Below are 23,871 nucleotides of genomic sequence, written 5' to 3' on the forward strand. Positions count from 1 at the left end.
GCTCAAAGCATCATATTAGAGTTCTGAGGTCATGCACTAACGAACCTCATTAAAAACGTAGTAGTGGAGTTCATGGAGAATCATTACTGAAGGCCTCCGTTTGGATCTAGATTTACAAAGTAAAGAAAAAAAGTAGTGAATTTCTATCAGTATTATAACTGGCCTGTCATAGCCATAATAATTGAACATGATAGTGAAAACAAACCAAAAGCAATCCATACAGCACCATGCAGTTTACAGACAGTGATCAGGCAATCACTGACCTATACTAGTAGTCTGTACTAATTTGCAAAAGACAAGACAACCTGAGATTTACTTAGGATTTCTGCAATATAATATCATATACACAAATATTGGACATTTTATTTTTGATCTGGAGGAGATTTGGTGTTTTCATTCCTCCCAACATCTTATTGACTTCACTGAACAAAATGGCCTGGGCCTTGAAGATGGCAACTGACTTCTGATCTAATCAGAATAAACACGAAAGAACAGTTTTCATTTGACGTTAAATAGTCAAATACAGTTATGCTTTAATTTCCTTTAGATAAAGTTGACAATCGCTTACAGTCAATACTGCAAGTAAACTCTAGAGTCGAGGTACTAAAATAATTCAATTGATTTTGAATAAAGGGCGGCCCAGTTGAATAGTCAAATCTGATCAAACTGGTTATATCAGTACAGCCTAACCAAGACTCGAGTATTATCTTCAGCGCTTATTTTTTGGGAAGGTTGTCACTGGATCAACATCTGACAGGGTAGTCAGGGAGAAGACGGGGAAATGGGCAGATGCCTGGAATTTGAGGGATACCTGCAAATGCATTTTAAAGAATTTCAAATGTGATTGCACTCCTAATCCAAAAATACCACTGTGAACAAAATTCATAAACACGATTTGTAGAACTCGATACCTATTAAACACGCGACCATTGGTCATTTACCTGCTAATATGTTCCATTTCTCTTATACAAAAGTAAATTCTATCTTATAAAATGTGCACATCGTAAAAAATATACAAGAAAACTAGTATTCAATGGATAAATTGGGCAAACATTGCACACCAATTCTTTCCAGTTTTTCACTTCAAATATTACTTGCTTAAGATCACCAAAAACAGGTCAATTACATTTTTTTTTTTTTTTTAAGTATAATTTATACATTCAACACAACTAGTCTGTTTATAGCAGCTGGTAGGACAATTATAGTCTCATGTATTGAGAATACCTTCTGGAGATGCTAAAACCTATATTCTGGTCACTAGTCCACTACTGTCCCCTGACAATAATTAGAAAATCAAACGCAGAGACGCATTCGATACTATCTTGGCAGTAGCTTGCCCTGGAACTGCTGAACACTGTCATAGCTAGATCGGGTACAAACATATACAGTGGATGAAAAAATAATTTTAGCATCATAAAACCAAGAAATTACACAACATTCTTAGTTCCACACCTCTTAAACAGAAACAAATCACGTGTGATTACTTTACATAAAAACTAAAGTCACTCGAAAATGGTGTGTCTAAATGTGTCACTGTGGATTTTCCGTTACAGTAGTACGAACCACAACGTTGTGTGGGAATGGAATGTGTGTTTAAATTAAACTCATCTCTTCATCTGTTTCTGGAAGGAAAAAGCCTTGAGCTTTTCAGCAGCTTAAATTAACTTTTGAAGTCTACACAGATCTAAATAAAGAAACACTCTTCAAGCGAGCAGTCCTATCCCTAGACAGAATACAGCTGTAGACAGGCTTTCTGATTACATGTCAACAAACAGACACACGACCACGGGGCTTCACAATGCAGTGTTCTCTAAGACAGGAACTCTTTTTCCAGTTCGTAGAGTGGCAGTCTCCCAGGCTTGCTCTGAATTCGACAGAGGGGAACAGTGCAGTCCCGTTTCTGCCCCTCTGTGTCCATGTCCAGCAAGGAACAGCCCCCGGGTACCACGTGGCAGCCGGCCTTGGTCTCGGCACCGAGTAAAATGTTTAAGTTTTGTGCGCTTTTATCGCCCGAATAGGGTCCCAGGGAGTAGCTCTTGTTGCGGCCTCTCAGGAGGGCCCAGGAGTGGGCTTTGCTTTTAAGTGACAGGGGCCGAGGCCGTGACGCGCCGTCTCCTGGGCACGACCGGTCCGGGGTGGGGTCTCGGGCAGCTGTGCTTCTGAGCGCCTTCTGGGGGAATACTGATGGGTCTAAGTGGGGGCTGGAGCTGCCGTTAGCTGGGGTAAAAATGAGAAACAAGAAACAGCACTGAGACACTGTGTTCGCCATGTAATGCAACTGTTCATAATCAAAGGTAAGGAGTGAAAAAAAAATTCTACAGATTTCACGTAAATTTGTTTAATTGTGATGTCGGATTCTTTGAAGACACATATGGTTTGTTTCATCACTAACAAAAACTCCAATATCCTCTTTTGTCTGGTGGGCAGCAGTCAGACATCGCTGTACTGGCCTGCAAGGGTCACATTGCTGAAGAACATTTAATAAGAATGGAAAGCTGGTTTTAGAAACAAAAAGGAAACGGGTGCACAATAAGGGAAAACAATATGGTCAGATCTTGTGGTCGACTCTCAGAAGGGAAAGAGGTTGACAGTTTACTTACAGGTTGGCATGGCGCTGCTGGCAGACTTGGTCCTCTTGTGAGAAGCTGCACTGGGGGGATGGGGGTTCACAGAGTCGAGGTTGTCTTTCTTGGGGCCTCCAGGGGCCCCACAGTTCATGTCAGCCGGGGCACTGGAGACATTGTGCAGCCTGTGAGCGGCGTCTTCAGTCAGAGAGTCCCCCCTGGAGGAGGAGCGGGACAGGCCGTCCGAGTCGGGCTGCAGCAAGCACTTGGTGGAGTTGCATTCGGAGATGGCCGACATGGAGAGCAGGTTGACCGGGTTAGAGGAGGAGGAGGAGCCCTGGGGCAGGACGCTGCCCTCGTCCTTCTTCATGCGGTTGGGCGGGCTGGTGCTGCGGCGGAAGCGTGTGGCTCGCTGAAAGATGCCCTCCCGCTTCTTCTTCTCCTCCCGCAGCTCGGGCTCCTCCACCGGCTGGGCCTTGAGGGCGTCCCTGATGTCGAAGCCCAGGGCCACGGAGGCCAGCAGCGAAGCGCAGCCGTACAGCACCGCGTCCGTCCGCCGGCGCTGCGCTACCCTCTTCAGGCTGTTGGTGGGAGTGACCTGAGGGGTGGTGCTGGCGGAGCTGGCGGGGGTGCTGTCCTCCAGACTCTCGGCTGCACACCCCCCTTCGCCCTGCTCGTCCTTCCACAGAGGTAGATCGATGTACACCTGATTAGGGAACTTCAGTTGCTTTGGTTTATTGCTGTCAGGGCCTTCAGCTGACCCGGACTCATCCGGAAACATGCCTGGAGCCGGGAATAGGTTCAGAGTCACGGACATCCACCCACAAACAAAACAGCCTCTTTTATGGCATCCAAATATTAAATCAGAACAAATACGCAAGTTTCCCAAATGTTTGTACACCTGGAATCAACACAACTTGATGCTAATGAGCAGCTGCACCATTAAATATTAAATTGGACATTTTCTGCCTTGCCTGTTATCTGTCAATTGGCCCTGTTCAAATCATGATAGAACCTTGTATACATTCTCTAGTAGGAATAAACTGGTTTGTGTAAAGGTCATGCAGATATGCGTTTGTTTTGTCTGTTTTGTTCCCCTCTATAAATTCCCCCCTTAATTCAGTATTTCACCGCATGCCATTTAGGCGCCACTCACCCTGCTCTGCAAACAGTGCGGCTAAAGGAACGGACTTCTGGGTCTTCAGCAGACTGGTGGACCAGGGGTTGCTCCCATCAGAGAGGGGTCTTATCCTGCATAGAGAGACATCCAGGACTTATCAGCAATTCAGAGGCAGGAAACAGAATACACAACTTTCAAGGGAGTTAAACAAATAATGGAAACTATTATTCATTGTTCATTCCATTGCTTTGCACTTTTCTTAACTATATTCCAGTTTTACCCTGACTAACCTTACACAAGTCGTGGTTTTGCACTGCATGACACTAGATGTACAGTGAGGGAAAAAAGTATTTGATCCCCTGCTGATTTTGTACATTTGCCCAGTGACAAAAAATGATCAGTCTATAATTTTAATGGTAGGTGTATTTTAACAGTGAGAGACAGAATATCAACAAAAAAATCCAGAAAAACGCATTTCAAAAAAGTTATGAATTGATTTGCATGTTAATGAGGGAAATAAGTATTTGACCCCTTCGACTTTGACCCTTGTTGGCAATCACAGAGGTCAGACGTTTCTTGGAGTTGGCCACCAGGTTTGCACACATCTCAGGAGGGATTTTGTCCCGCTCCTCTTTGCAGAGAGTGCTCCTAATCTCTGCTCGTTACCTGTATAAAAGACACCTGGTAGCCAGAAATCTTGCTGATTGATAGGGGATCAAATACTTATTTCCCTCATTAACATGCAAATCAATGTATAACTTTTTTGAAATGCGTTTTTCTGAAAAAAAAATTGTTATTCTCTCTCTCACTGTTAAAATACACCTACCATTAAAATTATAGACTGATCATTTCTTTGTCAGTGGGCAAACATACAAAATCAGCAGGGGATCAAATACTTTTTTCCCTCACTGTAGATGGCACTCCTCGAAACCTACACATTGCCTCAGATAAAAGCAAGATAAATAATAGTTTATAACCAAAAACAAATATCTCTTCAAAGGAAAAACACAAACAGGCACTAGTCAGTCACGCCCACAATCCCATGACGAGGGGAGATGACAGAGTGAAAAAGCGATACCTTTCTGCACCATTCACCTGCTCCTTCGTCTGGAGGGAGCTGGGTCCCCACGTGCGGCCTTTCTTTTTAAAGCCCTTCTTGACGTCTTCAAACTCCTCCTGCTTGTAAATTGTGCTTCTCCCCCAGGTTCTGTTGCTTTCGTCCAGAGTCACTATGTCAAATAGATTTATCAAAAACATGTGAAGTCAACACCGGTACAGTAAGAACGCCTGATAAAACAAATTTAGACTAAAATCCACGAATCCCTCCAGAATTCTGCATTTTCAGAATTTAAAAGATTGAATTGTATGAAGGTTTCCAATTTGTTTGTGGTGAATACTTTATTCTCCGTGTGTGTTTATAAATCTTCTAAACCATTTATAATTTATAATTTTACTACTGCAATATTCTGGAGGGCCCGAAAATTCCCAGCTTCCCAGACAACATCCTGAACAGACAGCCCCAACAAATGCATGCAGAAATAAAGAGCAAAAAATACAAAAAATGTAGATTAATTTAAGCACATAAACAAAAAGTGTCAAACACCTGTCGTTTCCTTTACTCTAGCTCAAGGTATGTATTATTTCAGATAATAATAAAATACAAGACAATACATGGCACCACATAGGGGTGAGTGACCTGATAGGAAGTCATTTAATGGAATGATCACCAAAGAATGTGCCAAACACCAGGAGAGGGCCGATTCGAGAGAACAGCTTTCATTTGATTGACTTTAAAATGACAGAGAAGACAGAACCCCAGCCACAGTTTCCGAGTCTCTTGCCTTTCTTCCTAACCCCACTGGTTGGCTCACACTCGCTCGTGATATCCACCTCCTGATGATACACATACAATCTGTTCCTCCTGGCTGCATCACTGTTTGAGCTCACTGAAGGAAATCAGAGAATGCTGAGGGGGGTGGGGGTGGACCATGCAGGTTGGACAAAGAAAGGCAATTTTTACGAAGAAACCAACTGGACCTCAGTACCTTGGAATGACCATGAACATTAGATATACAGAATCTTTAGAGTACGGTGAATCTGCAATTTTATGGAAATAAGCATGACAGAATCGGCCAACAGGCAACTACACAATCTCCCCGGTCTTAAATCTAAGAAACAGAAGCGTGGGACACAGGACTGGGCACTTACACTGAATCGCTCTGAGGCGCGGGATGAGTGTGGGGCTGCTGGGAGGACTGGAGCTGTTGCTGTTCAAACTTCTCCTCTTGTCCATTGTAGGGGAGGCCTGAACTGTTATTTTGTGCTGGAAATCTGTTTTGTAAAAGGGGAAATGGGAGATTCATATCATGATTGGTAAACAATCACTTTTATATATTATATATAATGTAACCTATTTTAAGGAGCCAAGTGATAACAAAAAATTAGACATTTGACTTGGGGAGACAAAACTGTGTCAACCCAATAATTCAAGTAGCTTTTGCCAATATATAATACTATTAAATGCTTGAAATAAGGTTTTAAGTTGAAGATCCATGTCTATATTATTTGCTTCAAAGCATATATTTAAAACAAATAGCCCCTCCAATCTGTAGTGATAGTTTGAATATTTAACCATCTAAATCATGAGTAGTTGCAAAAATTAAGAACAGGCCTTTTATCAAAGCATAAACTGTTAATAATAATATAATTAAACAATTGTGGCATATACACTGCCCAGCGATGGCCTGGCGTCCCGTCCTGGGTGTATTCCTGACTTGCGCCCAATGCCTGCCGGGATCGTCTCTGGCTTCCCCGCGACCGTCACCAGGATAAGCAGTTTCAAAAATGTATGTATGTATGTATGGATGGATGGATGGATGGCATACACACACACGTCTCCTTTAGGTCCAGATTTTAGATTCGGTCTCCATACAGGGTTTTATATACATACAAGTTTAGCACCAAAGAGCACTTCACACATTATGACAAACACAAAAATCGAAATATTTAAAAACAATAAAAGATATGCTCGACTAAAATTGTGTGGAATAGTTCTACTGTATTTTAGAGCCTCAAGTCATAGCATGACGAGCAACACCTGACACGTGCCCCGTTCAGATTCACTAACATGTCTGATACGTGGCCCATCCGGAGCCGCACATGGGACCCCTCTCACCTGATGGGAGGCTGATGCGGTTGCCGTCCTTGAGCTTTAAGCGGCTACGCTTGAATTTGCCCTTCCTCTTCTTGACGTTGGGCTTGTCCTTGTTGAGCTGGAAGATGAGGATGTTGAGCTCGCGCTCCAGCACGTTGATCTCACGCTCCGCCAGCTGCTGCTCCCGGCGCTTCAGCAGCTCCTCCTGCGACTTCTGCTGCAGCGCCGCCCGGGTCAGCTCCTCCTCCCGCGAACGCAGCTCCTGCACACAGCGGCACACCACAACTGAGCACTTTCCCCAGCGGCCCTGCCTTCCTGTCACAAAGTGGCCCCCGCTTCTAGTCTGGGGCCCTCTAATGCAACGGTCTAGACTTGTGTCCTCCGTGAGGGAAGCAATTCTGGTTTTCAATCCACCTGGGCCTTCTGTTAGTTAATGGAACCAATTAGGCACTTAATTTAACCAGTTACACATGGGCTCAGTTCTGGGTATAGTGCCAGCGGGTCATTACGGGCACACCCGTAATTCGGTGGAGGAACAAAAGGATTAGCATCTATTGTGCTGAATGAAAGCAGCGCCGCCTGCGAGACAACATCAGCGCCAATCTGTCAAGTCGGCACTGTCTGTGTCAACATCGGCGAGCTGCTATACGAAATCTTGCAGGTGGCAGAGAAATGCAGAAAAGGGCAGCTTCCATCAGCGGACAGGGAGTACTCAGAACTCGCAATCTGATTGGTTCAGAGCAGCGGGTTGATCATTTTTCTTTTAGAGAAGTAGAAAACACACACATTGTTTTATATGTTTCACAGGACCCAGTCTGGACTTCATGTGAACAGCCTTAACAATGAGAATGCATAAATACAACCTAAAGACATTTAGTTAACTTCCACTAGATGGTCCTATCGTATTACTGTTATTTACCACTATGTGCGTAAGCTTTTTGTATCACTTCACTTTATTTGCTGTAACTTGTGCTGCATTTCCCCTGGCTTTAAATTCTATTGCATTATAATACAATTCCTCAGGTCAACCACTCTATGGACATTCAATATTTTAAATTATGCACATTGCGAAAGAAGTAGCGGACATGTGAGTGTGAGTATTTTACTAGAGGAGTAAGCAAAATAGTAGCAGAAGTAGTTATTTTGGAGTGTGGCGAAAAAAAGTCACAATGTGGTTTGTGATTGTGGTTTTATTTTCTCTCCAGTCCAGCTCATTTGTGCTAGGACGTATGCTTATTGTTTGTGTACTGATAATGCATTCACTGCACTTTGTAATGTTTTGAAACTGTTTCTTGTGAAACTGTACGTTGCCCTGGGTAAGAATGTGTGCTAATCAATCAATCAATAAATATTTTTTGTTTGGTAAACAGACAACCAAGCTCCCCTTTAAGCAGAAATATCAGCAAACTAATCCAGCTGCAATCATTGCCTTTAAAAAGCAGATCAGCGTGAAAACTACAGGACGCATTCCTTAAACTTAAATTGCTTTGCCGAAGCACATTGCAACTGCTCTGTGCGACTTGTTTTCTTTCCCATCCAAACTCATCAAGAGACGCCTTGAGGAGTCTTGCAAATTAAATTAAACCCGGAATAGAGGAGAATCACACGGCAGGCAGATCCACCAAACAAACGTCTAGTGATCTTATTATGAATGTCGCAGGAATGAATTTGCAGGAAAGCACATTCCTGATCTGGCAAGTTCAAATCCAACTCAGGATAATAAGGCAGCACTGGGAGAAGAATCAGATTATCGCATTAAGTGGAAAAAACATTTAAAGCCTTCTGCACAAATAACAGTCTGCTTTGTTTGGTGGACGATTAGCCGGCCTTAAGAAGCAACCAATTAAATCCAAAGAAAAGAAATCTTAGACGGCACAAAGAGACGTGTGTTCGTACCAACCGACGGATTAAGCATCGAGGTATCGCACACCTCCAGCCAGAGAGTCGAGACAATTATTACAGAGAAAAGCTTAACAAAAAGGCTGGATCAGAGATTAAAATTAAATATAAATGGTCCAATTTATACCATGGAATCTATGTCTGAGGGATTAATTAATTTAATGTAATAGAAAAACTGCTTCAGCATGGTTACTTATCCCTTAGGATGAGATGTATGTCACATTCAGAGAAAGGTCTGGGATAAAATATTGGGATCATATTTTTATGCTTGTGACATATCACTGGGTTCTTAAGGGTTAAACGCACCATAATGGCAGTATAGCATTGAACAGAAATGAAACGCTAAGGATAAATCAGTCCTCCACTGACCTTCTCCTTTGTCCTCAGCTCGTCAAACATCTCCTGGATCTCCACCTTCCAGTCATCCTGCATGGAGTGGAAGGATTCCTGGGGCATCGTGGCCATGACAGCCTCCTCGATGGCAGTCAGCTGCTCCAGGATGGCGGCGAAGGAGGGCCGGATGTGGGGGTCCTGCTCCCAGCACTCTGAGAAAGCAAGGCAGGATGAGCTTCAAGAGGAGAAACATCACCACCCTTATAGGATAAGCAGATCATTATTTGGGAAGACTCCATTCTAAGTAGAATAAATGACGAGACGAGATGTACCTTCCATCAGCTTGGCAAAGGGTTCGGGGCAGGTGGATGGGATGGGAAGAGTGAGTTTGTTGACCGCCACCCCGTAGGCGACAGCAAGACCGTCGATCCCACGGTAAGGGACCTCTCCGGTCAGCAGCTCCCACAGCAGGACACCGTAACTGGACAGGGCGGACAAAGAGGACAGCATTCACTGAGCTGAAGCCAAGGATGGGTGAGAAAGCTTTTTATTCTTGATTCTCAAATTCAAGGGGGAAAATTGGGAGACACTTTCTACTCCTAGACTGGTAGAGGATATACACTACAGTGCGTGTCAAAACTAGTCCTTTTAAAATAATTATAGAGGATAATTATAGAGGATTAATCAAATTTCCTCACCAAATTGCTACCTTCACGTTTACAGGAATAGAGATAATTCCCTTCTCTTTAGGCTTCTTTAGAGCCCGACTACAAATATCCTGTTCGAAGAGCCAGATGAAGCTTTAAGACAGAAAACAGGAGACAACTCCCCAGCGATGTGGTTGAAGCCAACAATTTGAGAATATTCAAAAACAGACTGGATAGGATCCTTGGATCACTTAGTTATTAATGGACACCAAACGAGCTCGATGGGGTGAATGGGCTCCTCTCATTTGTAAACTTTATGAAAACAAGTGAAAAGAACAGCAAACTTTCAATATAAAATCTCATCAATGCACTTTGCTCCCTGAAGTGTTTTTCACTTTTATCAGGCAGTGATCTATCACTTGGGTGTTGGAGAACATAACGAAGTTGTGAAAGATTTGGCACCTCAGAGGTCGGCCCCACAGGCGTAGTTGAGCCGAGGACGTGCATCACGAGACCCGCTGATAAAAACCCGTTGCCATAGCGCCTATCCACTGCTAAAATTCTCCTGAACTGTTTGAACAGGAGATACAAAACAAGCCAGCCATTGAAAACAAAAACAAGTCGATGAATTTAGAGTTTCTCTCAAAGAACGGAGATAAAACAAACATCAATTATTCACAAGCTTGGGGACTGTTTTCGGGAAACAGACACTCCAAAAAAGTCAACAGTGCAGGATGGAACAATCAACTTTGCACGTATTCATAGAGCTCAGTAAGTAGTGCTGCCACCTAGGGAGGGAAATACATGCTTCTCTCCGCAATATTCCTGGGATCCTGCTTTTACCCGGAGGCAGGTTCGAGGTCACACAGAGGACACGTGCAGTGAAATGCTGTTGGTTGTTGGTTTGCTTCTTCTGATTTAATGTATTTAAGAAAAAAATAAAGAAAAACTGAAGCTATGCCTGCTTCTTGCATCCTCAACATGTGGGTCATAAAGTTGGTGATGATTTTTGACATTTTTTAGTTTGTATCATTATAGTGAAAGATACATACTAAAGGTTTCTCAGGCACCGGATCAATTTCTAAAATTCAGGTATTTGTCTGTTTTACCACCTTCATTGTCTGTTGTTTTATAACATGTCTGCGTCACAGTTTGCTGAAATAAGCAGTTTTCAATAAACAATTTTGACAACAATACTTGATTTGTTCCCTTCCGGAAAATTTTAGTGTTTGTGTATATAAAATATGTATTTATTCAAAAGTGTGCTATTTTAGACATACATTTCTATAGAAGGTGTGCAACAAGATTTGTTTAATTATTTTACCTTGTTTTTTGTCAGGTTTACAGTTTTTAAGGTTTTAATATTTTGTTGGTTACCTTATTGCAGATGCATGAGTTAGAACCGGCATCTTGAAATACAAGAAATGCATCAAACTGCAAGCTCTGAACTGGGAGTATTATTTCATTCTTGAAAGAATAAGAGTAATGCAAAATCATGTTCTGATTAATATAAATCATTTAAATGTAAATGAATGTCATGTTTTTTGATTAAAATATTTGCTATTTGGATAGAGAACATGAACAGAGTAAGACAATCAAATTAATATTGTAAAGATAATATTACTGTATAATTTGAATTTAAAAAATCGTCCAGCACAACACAAGTCCGGTGTTTCACATTTTAAACAGTCAGCCCATCAATCACTAAATTTGGTAGTACAGCATTTCATTACAATGGGCATGTAAACAAAAACAAAAGTTTTCCATGCTAGAATCTGCACAATACATTATCCAGAATATACAATTTAGGTCAATATTTCTTCTTAACACTGCAAGGCAACAGCTTCCTTCCTTTAAAGATGGTAGCATTTCAAGCTTCCCAATGAAATTAAAACTAGGAAGGTCATTTAATTTACTACACTGAAAGCAAATATTCAGTGGAGCTTATTCAATTAAAATGGTAATCTACCCTAATCAGATCACTTATTTCCATATAACTCTTTAAATATACAGTAAATGGTTTTATTCTTGCAACACCCATTACTTTAAATTACCGCAGAGACTTTATAGTAGCCAACAAATTAAACTGTAATGCATGTTAAGGAGTACTAATAGTTTACCCAAGGAAAATCTATCCTCCTGGATTGTAAAGGGGCCAGGTGTTCTTCCGAGGGGCTCAGTGTCAGGTTTTATTGAAGAGAAAGCAGCTCACAGGTTCAAAGCTATACTGTATCATTCAGCATCCGAGAGTGAGCCCCAAGTGGTAAAATAAAACTAGACAATCTCGGCCTGCATGGGTTAGAATAATTAGGCCGAGAGATCATCCACGTGCCATGTCTGACTAACACAGTCTTTCTGCACATGGGCTGGGAAAATTCAGATAGGAATTGCAGTGAAGAAAAGAAGATAGTATTTAGGTTTTTGTTTTGTTTTTTTATTCAAAGAGGACAGCAGTACTTTACAGGATATTACACTTACAGGTCTGAAAGAGTATGTTTTACATTTGTACCCTTCAGCTTTCCAAACATCACACATTTTGTACTGAAGGTTATCGGGACAATCCCTACGTGCTTGGTGTGAAAGCCTTTTAATGTTTGTTTTTTCCTGTTGCTACTTATGATTTAATGGGTCATAAAAATCTGATCTTGGACCTTTTCCAGGAATTAAGCTTACTTAATAGGTACAAGAGGTATACCTATAAGCACTTTAGAAAGAGTATAAAAGCATTATCAGGTAATGGGACCAGGTGGCTCAAACACTGAGATAGCTACTCTGAAAATAGGAGTATAATAACTATGTCACTAAAACACTTTAGAAACCAATTGTGATGTGCACAGGTCCAGACAATCAAGGTCAAGGTGTGAAACCAGCTGTAAACATTCAGGATGACCAAGAAAGTCAAACCGGATTAAAATAATTCACACAACCAGTAGAACCATCTTGGCTCTTACCTCCAAACGTCACTGCCCTTGGAGAACAGCGAGGACTTGATGACTTCGGGGGCCATCCAGGAGTATGTTCCCGCTGCACTCATCTTCGTGGTCTTGTGCCACTCTCTGGCCAAACCGAAGTCGGTGATCTTCAGGGTCTTTTTGACGATGTCTCCATTTTCTATTTTTTCAAGTAGTAATACTGCAAAGCACCAAAAGTACAACAAAGGTTCCATGTTAGTTTGAAAGATCAAGGATGGTAATCCAAGAGAGAGTGAGAAAAGGGACTTCCCCCCACCCACCTTTGGTTTGGGAATTTGATTTATTTGACCACAAAAAATAATAAAACAATGATAGAAACATTTAGTGAACAAAACATTGTTGCGTCCTCTACACAAAATCCATATATTTAATATATGCACAAAACCTAGATTAGCTCTAGATCTAAAATAACATTTGGTAGTTCAAGAACATTGTAAATCTGTGTCTGTGAAACCAGCCAATTATCTTACCATATATAGTGTTGTTATTACCCAAATTAAGGTAGCAAAAGGGTTAAAAATGCTTCAGTTATTTGGGATTCTATCTGTCCTTGAATGTCTTACTACAGCCCTTCAGATCACAGTGACTCATTGTCTAGAGACGACAAGTTTGTACAGTACAAAAAGTAATTTGATTTTCCCATGCCCTGGAGGTCCACAGTTGTAGCAATAATTAATCTACTACAGAATGTACAGTAGATAACCCACTCGAGACCTTGACATGACTGGCAGCTGCAAGTAGCAAAAATGTTATTGCCAAACGACGTTTAGTGACCACAAGGAGATAAGTCTGAAAACATGTATCAGTTGTAGAGTAGTGTAATGGTAGTAGAGGTGGCAAATTATTTGTAAAGAATACAAAAAGGAGTTATTTGTAGGGACCTTGACATTTGGGTGACTATAATTTGGTCTTGCACTCATGTAAGTTATGAAATGGGACCCATCCTACATCCTTCTCTAAGCAAATACTGTAAGTAAGCAAGCACTGACTTATGCCACAAAGTGTGCCATATTTTTCTCACCTAGATGAATCCTGACACTAACTGGGACATTTCTTGATTAAGGATGGTATGCTTGCATAGAAAGCATGCTAGCTCAGTTCATTCTGCAAATAATGAACTCTTTGACACTCTTAGTTCAAATATTCTGCAACTACTGATATGCCTAAGCATACCTAAGCAACCCTATCCCAGTCAAAACATCCATCAAAAAACAACACTGTCATAAACATCTCCTTGGCAGGTTTCCTCCTCTGCCCACAGCTGTTTGTATGCTACTGAAGCAGTGTGGTGCGATGTATAACTAATCCTGAGCCAAAAAATGTAATCCCCCCATGCACCGTGAAAAGCTCTCGAGATGAAAACGGTGCAGTAGCCTAGGAACCAGCTTGACTTTCTCGCCACATCTTTTGCAAGAAGAGGAAGCACCTAGTGAACTTTTAGGACATACAAGTTTGCATTCGAACAGGGAAGCATTGTTCCTCACATTCACTGCGACCGCATACCTGGAATTCCTCGGACCATTTTCATCGATGTGCTCGAAACCAAACCTAAATGTTTTACAAGGACTGGCGTCACTCCGAGTTTCTGTGAGCCTAGGAGCGAAGAAGCTTCTGTCCACACAATCTCTCCACTTCCTGTCTCGGACCAGGAAGCCAGCTGTCCAGGTTTACGAGCAAGCCTCAGTGAGATTAAAGATGATGATAATAAAGGCTCTGACAGCGAAGAGTCGTGGCATTCTTGCGGCTGGAGTCACCTAGCAACTGGCGCTTGACCACTCTTTTGTGCGAACTGCTGTTAAGCTTCTGCCCCCTCATTAGTTGCATTCCTTTAGGTTAGGTATTAAAAGATTAGGGCGCAACAAAGACTTTGCCAAACTTAGTGACTTGTTGATATTTCTTTAAGAGAGGTTTTTCTTGAGAGAGTGCGAGGGATAACAGGAAAAATTAAAAGTGAAGTCTAAGGAGATGTTTAAAACCCAACACCTAACAGCCATGAAGATTAAGCAAAGCCAGGACCTTAACTATTGCATTGGGTTCTTAAAATAATACCGAATAATAATACAGAATAATAATAAAAACATGGTCGCTTTATAAGCACTACACTATATCTTAAGAGTAATTATAGTGAACTAGGATTTAAACTGATTTATACATAAAAAACAGTCACACTAAACCTGCATGATACTCTTAGTCAAACAAAGCCCAGTATTTCAATTAACCTCCACAAGCTGCTTTTGTTATTTATCACAAATGTGTGGGACTGCAAACAAATTGGCTGACTGCTGAGTAAGAGTGAAGTGCCTCTATTTAAAGTGGGGGGAGGATGCCATTGGGACTTCATTGTAAAAGGTACCCAGGTTAAATTATAAATGGATGAAAAGAAAATGGAGTTACATCGACTTGGTGAACTTAAAATGAACCAGAATGTATTTTGCATATCCAAACAAACAGCTTCCTAGAACCAGAGTAAATGTAGTGGGACTTTCCTTCTAAGTCCCTCACGAAAGCACTGTACTCTGGAATGTGTTGCATCATCGGTAAGGAAGGGAGAACTGTGTGTGATAAACAAACTAAAAAAAAATTACTGGAGTTAGTTCTCTATTTAATATTTGCTTCATCTAAAAAAAAAAAAGCAACTCACATATATGGGGTGTGTGGATTATGCACATTCTTGGATCAAGCGGATTCCAATCTTTTTTAGTGTACTGTTAAAAAATATAGGTTTCTGTTGTCCCCCAACTCTTGTATAATTTCTGTAGATATTCAGACATTCGGCACCTCAATGATTACCTTTTCATCACTGATTTCATTTGAATTATTGTCCAAATTTATATTTTTCCCAACTTCTCTTAACCCCCCTGGAATCTTCAAATGGTGCTCCTTTGCTATCGTTCTCTCTTTTCTTTCACTCCGATTAAGATCTATGCATCTCTGGCTTTTGAGGTGTTACAGGTTTATACAATACAGGCAGGATTTATGACAGACTCTGAGAGGATTACCCACTGGAACAGTTGGCCAAGAACCACTATCTTAAACAACCATTTAATCTCCTCACTTGCCAAAAGCACTAGGCATATAATGCTGCAAAATAACTAATATTTGAACAGACTTGGCTGAAATAAACCAATTTAAACTGAAGGATTATTGCTTTCTTGTTTGATAAGCAATGGGGTTAATCTCGTAAAATGATCTGGTTGCACTGACCCACCTCCCCCGGGTTAGCAAGGGTGTGCTGATCAAATCAAGCAGCCAGCCGTCATGTCCAACAGGTTGGGTAGTTGCTGGCAGAGCTGGGTTTGGCACTCAAGTGATCCTGACAGGGCAACTGATGCCCAAGGCCTGATCGAATAGGCTACACAGATCCATGCATATAATTTAACAACTGCAGAATTTACATGCACTTCTGGTTTTTTTTTAATTATTATTTTATTTCAGGATGCTGAAAAGATTACACAGACAAACAGGGTATGCGGATCCTGATACCCACTTCCCCATAGACGATGACACGACGGACGTATTTACAGCATGGTTACATTTAGAGGCTCTTCTGACACAGGGGACGGATTGGCATCGTGAGAGGAGCACCAGCTGAATCAACTTTGACCCCAATTTACATCCCCTTGAGTGTCACACACAAAGCTGAACGCAGTAATGGTGGAGTTCTCACACACCAAAAAAAAAACTTTAAAAAGCCCTCCGAGCATAAGACAATAGAAACTTCTGGAACTAACCTGCCTAGTCTGCTGAGAGCAGGGCCTTCACACATTAAATGTATAATGGAGGAATGGTCAAGACACAAGATCAGTCTTCACCTTGTTTTGGTTTCTATAAATGAAAGCCATAATTCTGTCAAGACTGTTAAGTCAAGAAGAAGAAAAAGAAAAGTTGGATAACAACAGAGTTTTTGCCATCAGTTTTATCAGCCTGCTTGTCAAAGGATCATTTTTGTATCTGAATGACTCTTTGAAAACCTCTTAAATGTCATATACAAGGAAAGTCCCTTGATGTCTGCAGACTTATGAATCCCTAGTATGGCTGTCATAACACTTTACTATTCTTTGTTTTTCAAGTAGATTGGAGACGTAACTGCTTCAGTCGGCATCTTAAAATTTCACTACAATACTGACAATGATGTATAGAAATACTTTCTGATTTTTAAGGTCAAAAACATGGAAGGAGTTGCAAGGCCACGCACTATAAATAATGCTACGAAAGCTGGGTTGCATGATAAATTCTGGTGGTTGATTAAAAAAAAAAAAAGTAAATAAAAATGCATAATCATAGTGGAGCTAATTCCATCTCATAATCCTCTCTCTAAAACGCATGTGATGACGCCAACTGTATTTTCTGATATTAAATTCACTAAGTGGGTGATTGGTTAAATAATTATCTTACATGCATAAAATCCAAACTTCTCCCATGAATCTGCTGAATTTGATGGCTCGGAAAAGACGTTTGCATGTGCTTGTAAATGACTAATCTATTGCTGCAGTTGTCTTTACAGCATGACCTACAATTTTGTTAGCATTTGATTTCTGACAAATCATATTGGAATAAGTCTCTAAAGAACAAAAACATGTTAAAATGCAAAAATAAAAGTCTCAAGCGATGGGGTAAAGGATCCTTGTTTAATATAGACAGAAGAGTCATAACATGTAGGAGTGGGAACACTTTAGGCCTATGAGTTATTTCCATTATACCACAGTAATCTTACCAACATTATCCCTAAATATATGAACATTAACTTCAGCTGCAACTGTGTGTGTTATAACATGTCTGAAACACATTACAGGGCCCCTGGAAGCATTAAAATGATACACTTGGCACAGTGAAAGATTTTATTTTATTTTAAAGACATTCAATAGAAACGGAGGCAAATCTGAAATGCATACTTACAAGGACATACTGTTCAGCTGAGACATTAATTTTACGTTATTGCAGTAAAAGGCAATGTAGCCTACAAAGAGCCATTTGTAATCCTAAAATCTGTGCCAAAATAACCTGTATTTACCACCTACAAGATAATAGCAGGTTTCTCCTTCAATAATAGACAAAACAGGAAGGGAACGGGACTAGTTTTCACTGTAAGTTGATCTCCAGAAGCTAGTCTAGGCCTATTTAGTACAATTCCACAACATCAATTTAAGAACCGGACTGCACTGCAATTTTATACTGCTCTTGGCTGTACTGCGTTGCAAATTATGTATAATTAGGTGTCAAATTTAGCTTGATTTGGAGTAAACAAGCTCCTGCAGGGCTGCATTTAATTTTAAAGAGTAACATTAACTATGCTCGGCTTTTCTTTTTCATTAATCCCTCGCAGCAGAAGAATGGATGGCGTTTGATGTGTGACAAGCTACTGGGGGAAATGGAAAACATTTGGAGATCAAAACTCAGTCTTTAATGAGATTCCAATTTTTTTTAATTTTTTTTTAATGCAAGAGCCATTACATTAAACAGCAAATCAGTGAAATACAAAAGAAAAACCCTGAAAAGAAAACACTTATACAAAAAAATAATCATTTAAAAACAGGCAGATATAGACAGCATCCTGTGTGTGTGGGGGGAGAGAGACTTTTTTTCAATTAGGCTAACCCTTAAAACAAACTCCATTATTTACTAAACACATAGTATAGCTTGTCCTTTGCAATGCTAGCATGTGCTTGTATTGCCACCCTAGCAGACTATTAGAAAGTTTGGAAAAGTAGTTGTTTGCACTCATTTATACAAGAATACTGCCTAGCTTACTATTAAGGTATTAATATTATACAAGTAAGTGAGCAGAGGTAGAGAAAGACCATGTATTAAAAAAGTATATAAGACAAGGGGAACAATCCAAAGCTACAGTGACTTTTTGTTTCAGCACTAATTCAACTATTTGGTTTAATAGAACAGATTTGACTTCTCTGTCCAGTTCTGATAATGTCAGTACTTTAAGGAGAGCTGGAAAACTCTGCTGCACAACATACTTTGGGGGGACTTTGATATAAGACACTGGAAAAGTTTTATCAAGATTTATCAAGTTGGTATCAAGTTAATGATGAAGCATTAAAATCCTCATCGGTCTTGGTAAGTATTTAAAATACATTGGTTGCTTTTTAGTATGAAACTAATTTTTATTTATTCTCTGTAAGATAGATTTCTCAAGACAAAAATGGTTTATTAATGACTGATACCTCTGAAATCACTTGGTATACAAGCTCTTTGAGTCTGAAACAGGTAGCTACACCAATTTATGAGTTTCTAAGCAAATAATGCGGACCCAAGCACTTTTTATTGGTGCTTGTTGGCAGTAAAAGGAATACGTTTGGGTAAGCAACAATCAATAATGCACTTTTGCTACACTGCAAAATAAACCTAACCACTCAAAACTTATGTTGCTGTTGTTTGACAATGAAAGCAACTCTTTCCATCCTCAAAATGAATTATTCATATCATAAATGTAATATTTACATTATATTTGTCTTCCTTGAAATAAAGTCTCAAACAAATCCCTAAAAATATGTAGTAGGGACTTCATTCATCCTAACAAACCTAGGATTTGCTTCTTCCCTAGTATGAATATTGGAATTATAATAGATTTACAAAATATGAATCTGACACCCATTATGGTTTAACCCAAGCTTTGCTTTTGAAATGTGTTAAGCTAAAAGTTTAAGTGTATTTCAGTTATACCAGTGACTTCAATATTGTAGAATTTCCTTGAAAACCTTTAAGCAAGATCCAAAAATATAAAGTGAAGCATTAACTCAGTTTAACCGGATGAATGCACGCATCAAGGTAAAAAGAAAGTGTACCAAAAAATAGGATTAGGCTAGGTTACTGAAACTGCTCTGTGAAGGGGGGGAAGAAACACCTGAATCTTTGCCAGAGGGGACTAGTCCCAGTATAGTGGCAGCCAGGTACCTTTCTCAAAAGCAGAATACATCAACTACAAAGACCCTTTCATGTTTCACACAGTCACCAGCTTTACAGCTTTCCATAAAGGTCATTTTTCTCTTTTAAGCATCACCGATAATAGATCAAATGTTACCGTGGTCTTTTGTTTCAACATTGACAAAAAAAAAAAATGCATACATAAAAATCGAATATTTAAAAAGAATCTCTACATGCTGACCTACTAGATCAAAAGTGAAAGGCAAAGGACCTGCCATAACTCTGACATTTCTATAGGTTTGTTGTCACATTCTGCAACTAAACTCAAATGCTATTTAGTCATACACTCCCAGGTAATAAACCTTTCAAAGTTTCAAAAAAGAAACTACCATTTAGGTCCGAATTTGGGAATTACCATCAAATAACCAAACTGGAGCATATTCTAATACCTGTTCTGCTTCAGACTGTTTTTGGTTAAGAAAATGCAAATAGTTTTATGCCTGAAGTGTTTTGAGTCTCATCGAAGAGAGCAATGTGCTGTACAATTTGTGGCACGCAAAAAAAAACAAAAAAAAAATGCAGATCAATGTGGAAAATTAAACCTATAAGCCTTGGGCACCTTTAGTGGCATTTTCTGTTTTGTGGAAGACTTGAAAACCTAAGCAGATGTTGTATAATACGGGCTTACATTTCAACTGTGTTGGCCTTAATGTTACAACTGACACATACCTGACTCACTTAAAAGCGTGCTGTGACGCTTGCCAATTACTGCCTGCCTCAAAATCTGACAAGAGTTTTATTAAAAGTAAATAAAACCATTTCCACTCACTAAAATCTCCAGTAATTCATAAACTATCAGCTGAAGAGTTTGAAGGTGTCAAAAATGTAGCTTAAGTTGTCATCTGATACTCAACTCAGAGCGCTTCAATAATAAAATAAAACAAAAAAATTAATATGAATGATGATTTTGATTGAAAGACTTTACTGAAGGAGTCCCAAAACAACACTGTGAGCTGTCTTTACAATGAAAGAGTTTGGGGAAATGAAAACCAAAAGGCTTTGAGGGACCCTCGAGGACAAGAGTTGAGGACACTGACTTAAACGAAGGAGCAACAACTGCAAACAGCAACGCAAAAGTGGATATGTTAAAAAGAGGTGTTTTAGGACTGAAACCACTGGTGTCAACATAACATAGCTCTTCTCCACCAGCGGCTAACAAGATTTTTTGTTACTCCTCAAATTGCTCAGAGTTTGGTCAACTACAGTAATGTGAAACAAGCCCTGGAGCTACAGCTCATTATGTAAATACAAACCAAGATGTAGAGCAATGATAAAATGCTCTACACCTCCATTAGCTACTGTGCTAACAAAGCCGAGCCCTATTTACTGTATGGTGGAGAACATGGCCAACTGAGGGTTTGTTTCATGAGTCACGTCTCAACAAGCGCACCCATGTGTCCATGTGTAGACTGAAGGAGAGATAGATGTGACCAATGAATTGGACATCAGCTACAGAAAAACCCATGGAGGTGTAACTGGAAAGCCACAAATCTGGAAAGAGAAGAGTTATGTAGACAAACATGCAACAATTGTCAACTTAAACTTCAACACATCCCAGATAATTCAAGGCACACATCTAGCAGTGCTTAGAAAACTATTAGATATCGAAACAGAAGGATAACTGTGCTTACTGTTGCTGGATTTGAGGTCTCGGTGGATGATGGGGACCACGGCTTCTTCGTGTAGGTATTGCATGCCCATGGCTATCTGCACGGCCCAGTTCACCAGGATGTGTGGAGGTATCCTTCGCCCAGTCAGTGCCCGGTTCAAGGTCCCTCCACGGGCATATTCCATAACCAAGCACAGATTGGGCTCCTCCAGACAAACCCCTTCCAGTTTGATGATATTGGGGTGCTGCAGCATTGAAAACAGCTTGGCCTCTTGCTTGACGCTTTCCGCCGTGGCAGTGATGTCCTCGTCCGGGTCCTGCCTGGCAGCCTTGACCGCCACCTCCTGATGCCTCCATGTCCCCCGGTACACTTTACCGAAGCCCCCGACTCCAATAATCTCCTCCAGGACGAGTTCCCCGAAGTCGATCTTCACCGGCAAGCTGGGGACACTCTCCTGCGCCCCGGCCGCCCCGCCGCTGGGTATCCGCCGATAAATAGCTGGCTGGCAGTGATAGGTCACGTAATTAGCAGGGAAGATCCCGACGCGGTGGTTGATCTTGCCCGTCCACCAGCCCTCGTCCCCCGAGATGGCGGCATCCTTAGAAAGCACCTCCACCACCTCCCCCCGCCGCAGACTCAGCTCGTCCTCCCCACTCGCCTCGTAGTCAAACACCGCCGTCCACAGAGCAGCGCCGCCGCAGCCCGGAGCGGAGAGACTCCACGGGCTGCTACCGGGGGAGGAGGACTCAGCCCGGGCACCATCGCCGCCGCTGTCCGGCCGCTCTTCACCGTTTGGGAAACCGGCCCGGGGAAGATCCATGACTCGGGAGCCGCAGCCTCACCATAAGGGGCTCGGTTGTGGAAGCAGACGGCAAAATAAAAACGACTACGGGGGGGGAACAATCCAGTAAAGCAAGAGTGGATCCCCCAGTGAAGTGTACACAGACCAGCCGGCTTTACGCAGAGGCTACCGGTTAAAGTTACACGTCTCTCAATGAATCAGCCCCAGCTACTGTGACTGTATCCACGATCGTGTCTATATATTCATGCGTCTAATAAAACATCTAACAAAACTGCATTTGTGTATATAAAGTAAGCAGAAAGTGTCTATTAGTACCGACCCCCCGTTCCGATCGCCTTTGGACTTCCAGGTGTTCTTCAGACTCCGATCGCACTCGGATTAAAGAGGCTGATGAGCCATACTGTGACTCGGATCAGACCCAAATCCTCACCCGTCACACGAGTCCCGAACTCCCGCACTTATAAAATCAGCAATCGGCACTTTCGATCAACCGCAAAACTTGCCACACTCCCCGATCCCTCGCCCCTCCGTGTCCCCAGCCCTTCGGCGCTTCCACAGCCCGGACCTGAACAGACCTCTCTGCCCAAACCCGTTTTTCCGTCTACACTGCAGCTCTTCCCGTCCGAGTCAGTCCGTCCACTCCATGCGTCGTCCGGATCGCAGGCACCCCGGCAGGAACAGCGCACGTCGGCTCAAAACAACCCGCACGGCGCCGCCATCGCTCCTGGACTCCGACCCGTCTGACCCCGGGGGGACTGGGAATCCTCCGCCGCTGATTGGCCGCTGGAGCACACGTGATCGGTTGTGTCTCTGGAAGAAAACAACGGGAGGAGCTACCTTTTGAAAGGAGCACAAGTGTGGGCTGTGATAGTTTTACACCGTCTGCAATACAATATAGGAGCTTAGATTACTGGTAACAAATACTTAAACATTATAATGATACATGCATCCCTTTCTTGACATCAGCTGGTATATAAACACCTGTTCTGAACGCAAATCATACCATTACAGTAGTGCTAAATGCCCTCTTTCGTATTCTGCAATTGAATATATTGTGTATTTTATGTATAGTGACGTTTACATGGTGAGTGCATGTGAATTCATGAAGTGAATCCTATAGTCGAAATAAACCCCTAGAAAAAGTGGAAAAAGCCCCCACAACCACCCTATATCATTGCATTTATGCCTGTTTTCGGATTTGGTATTCACAAAAAACTCAGCTGTTAATTTTAAAATTGTCCTGAAAACATTTGTATTTTCTACAGCATTTGGTACTCTGTAATGTATATTTTTTTTGCTTCATAGAATATTTTATTTTATTCTTGTCCTAATGATATTTTACTCATGTATGTATGTATTTTATCTATTGGATTTATTGTTCCTTTCTTGTATCCTTTCCATTTGTGTCTTGCTTTTAACTTGCCTTGGTGTGAAAGAGTGCTTTATTAAATAAAAGTTATTATTATTATTATAAGTTATTAAATGTTACATTGTTTAACTTGAGAAACTCATTATAGATTTGCTATAGTTGTTCTACATGTGACTTGTCTGGTGCTGTCACTAGGCCATTTTAAGCTCAGAATAATATATGCCAAAGAAACAAACTTTAAATTTACAAAGTCCCTATCGAGGGGACTTCTAGGGAAACATACACACTTCTCAAGTGTAAAGCTGTCCTGGAATAATGACACCATTATGCTTAATTGAGACACAACCCCTACCAGTGTATAGTTGTTAAGAAAGACAGATGCAACAAATACACACTATACAACACTTGAATACTGGTATATGCACTATACTTTTCTCAGTGTAATACCTTATACATTGAGACAAG

General features: G+C 41.1%; 1 protein-coding gene across 2 annotated transcripts; it reads right to left on the minus strand.

Annotated features, from left to right (window-relative positions):
• Positions 1-848: 848 nt before the first annotated feature.
• On the minus strand, positions 849-22,818 carry map3k21 (mitogen-activated protein kinase kinase kinase 21). Of its 2 annotated transcripts, XM_066697283.1 has the most exons (11): positions 21,257-22,818; positions 12,669-12,849; positions 9,403-9,551; positions 9,107-9,282; positions 6,860-7,100; positions 5,893-6,015; positions 5,526-5,630; positions 4,763-4,913; positions 3,721-3,815; positions 2,601-3,347; positions 849-2,217 (listed from the first exon to the last, which is right to left on the minus strand). In XM_066697283.1, the coding sequence occupies exons 1-11, from the start codon at positions 22,053-22,055 to the stop codon at positions 1,811-1,813; spliced, it is 3,174 nt and encodes a 1,057-aa protein (XP_066553380.1). In that variant the 5' UTR covers positions 22,056-22,818; the 3' UTR covers positions 849-1,810. The 2 variants fall into 2 exon arrangements, with proteins under 2 accessions (XP_066553380.1, XP_066553381.1); XM_066697284.1 differs by lacking the exon at positions 5,526-5,630 and having other exon boundaries at positions 21,257-22,817.
• Between the last annotated feature and the right edge of the window lie 1,053 nt (positions 22,819-23,871).

Source organism: Amia ocellicauda, chromosome 23 (assembly GCF_036373705.1).
Source record: "Amia ocellicauda isolate fAmiCal2 chromosome 23, fAmiCal2.hap1, whole genome shotgun sequence".
Taxonomy (NCBI): domain Eukaryota; kingdom Metazoa; phylum Chordata; class Actinopteri; order Amiiformes; family Amiidae; genus Amia; species Amia ocellicauda.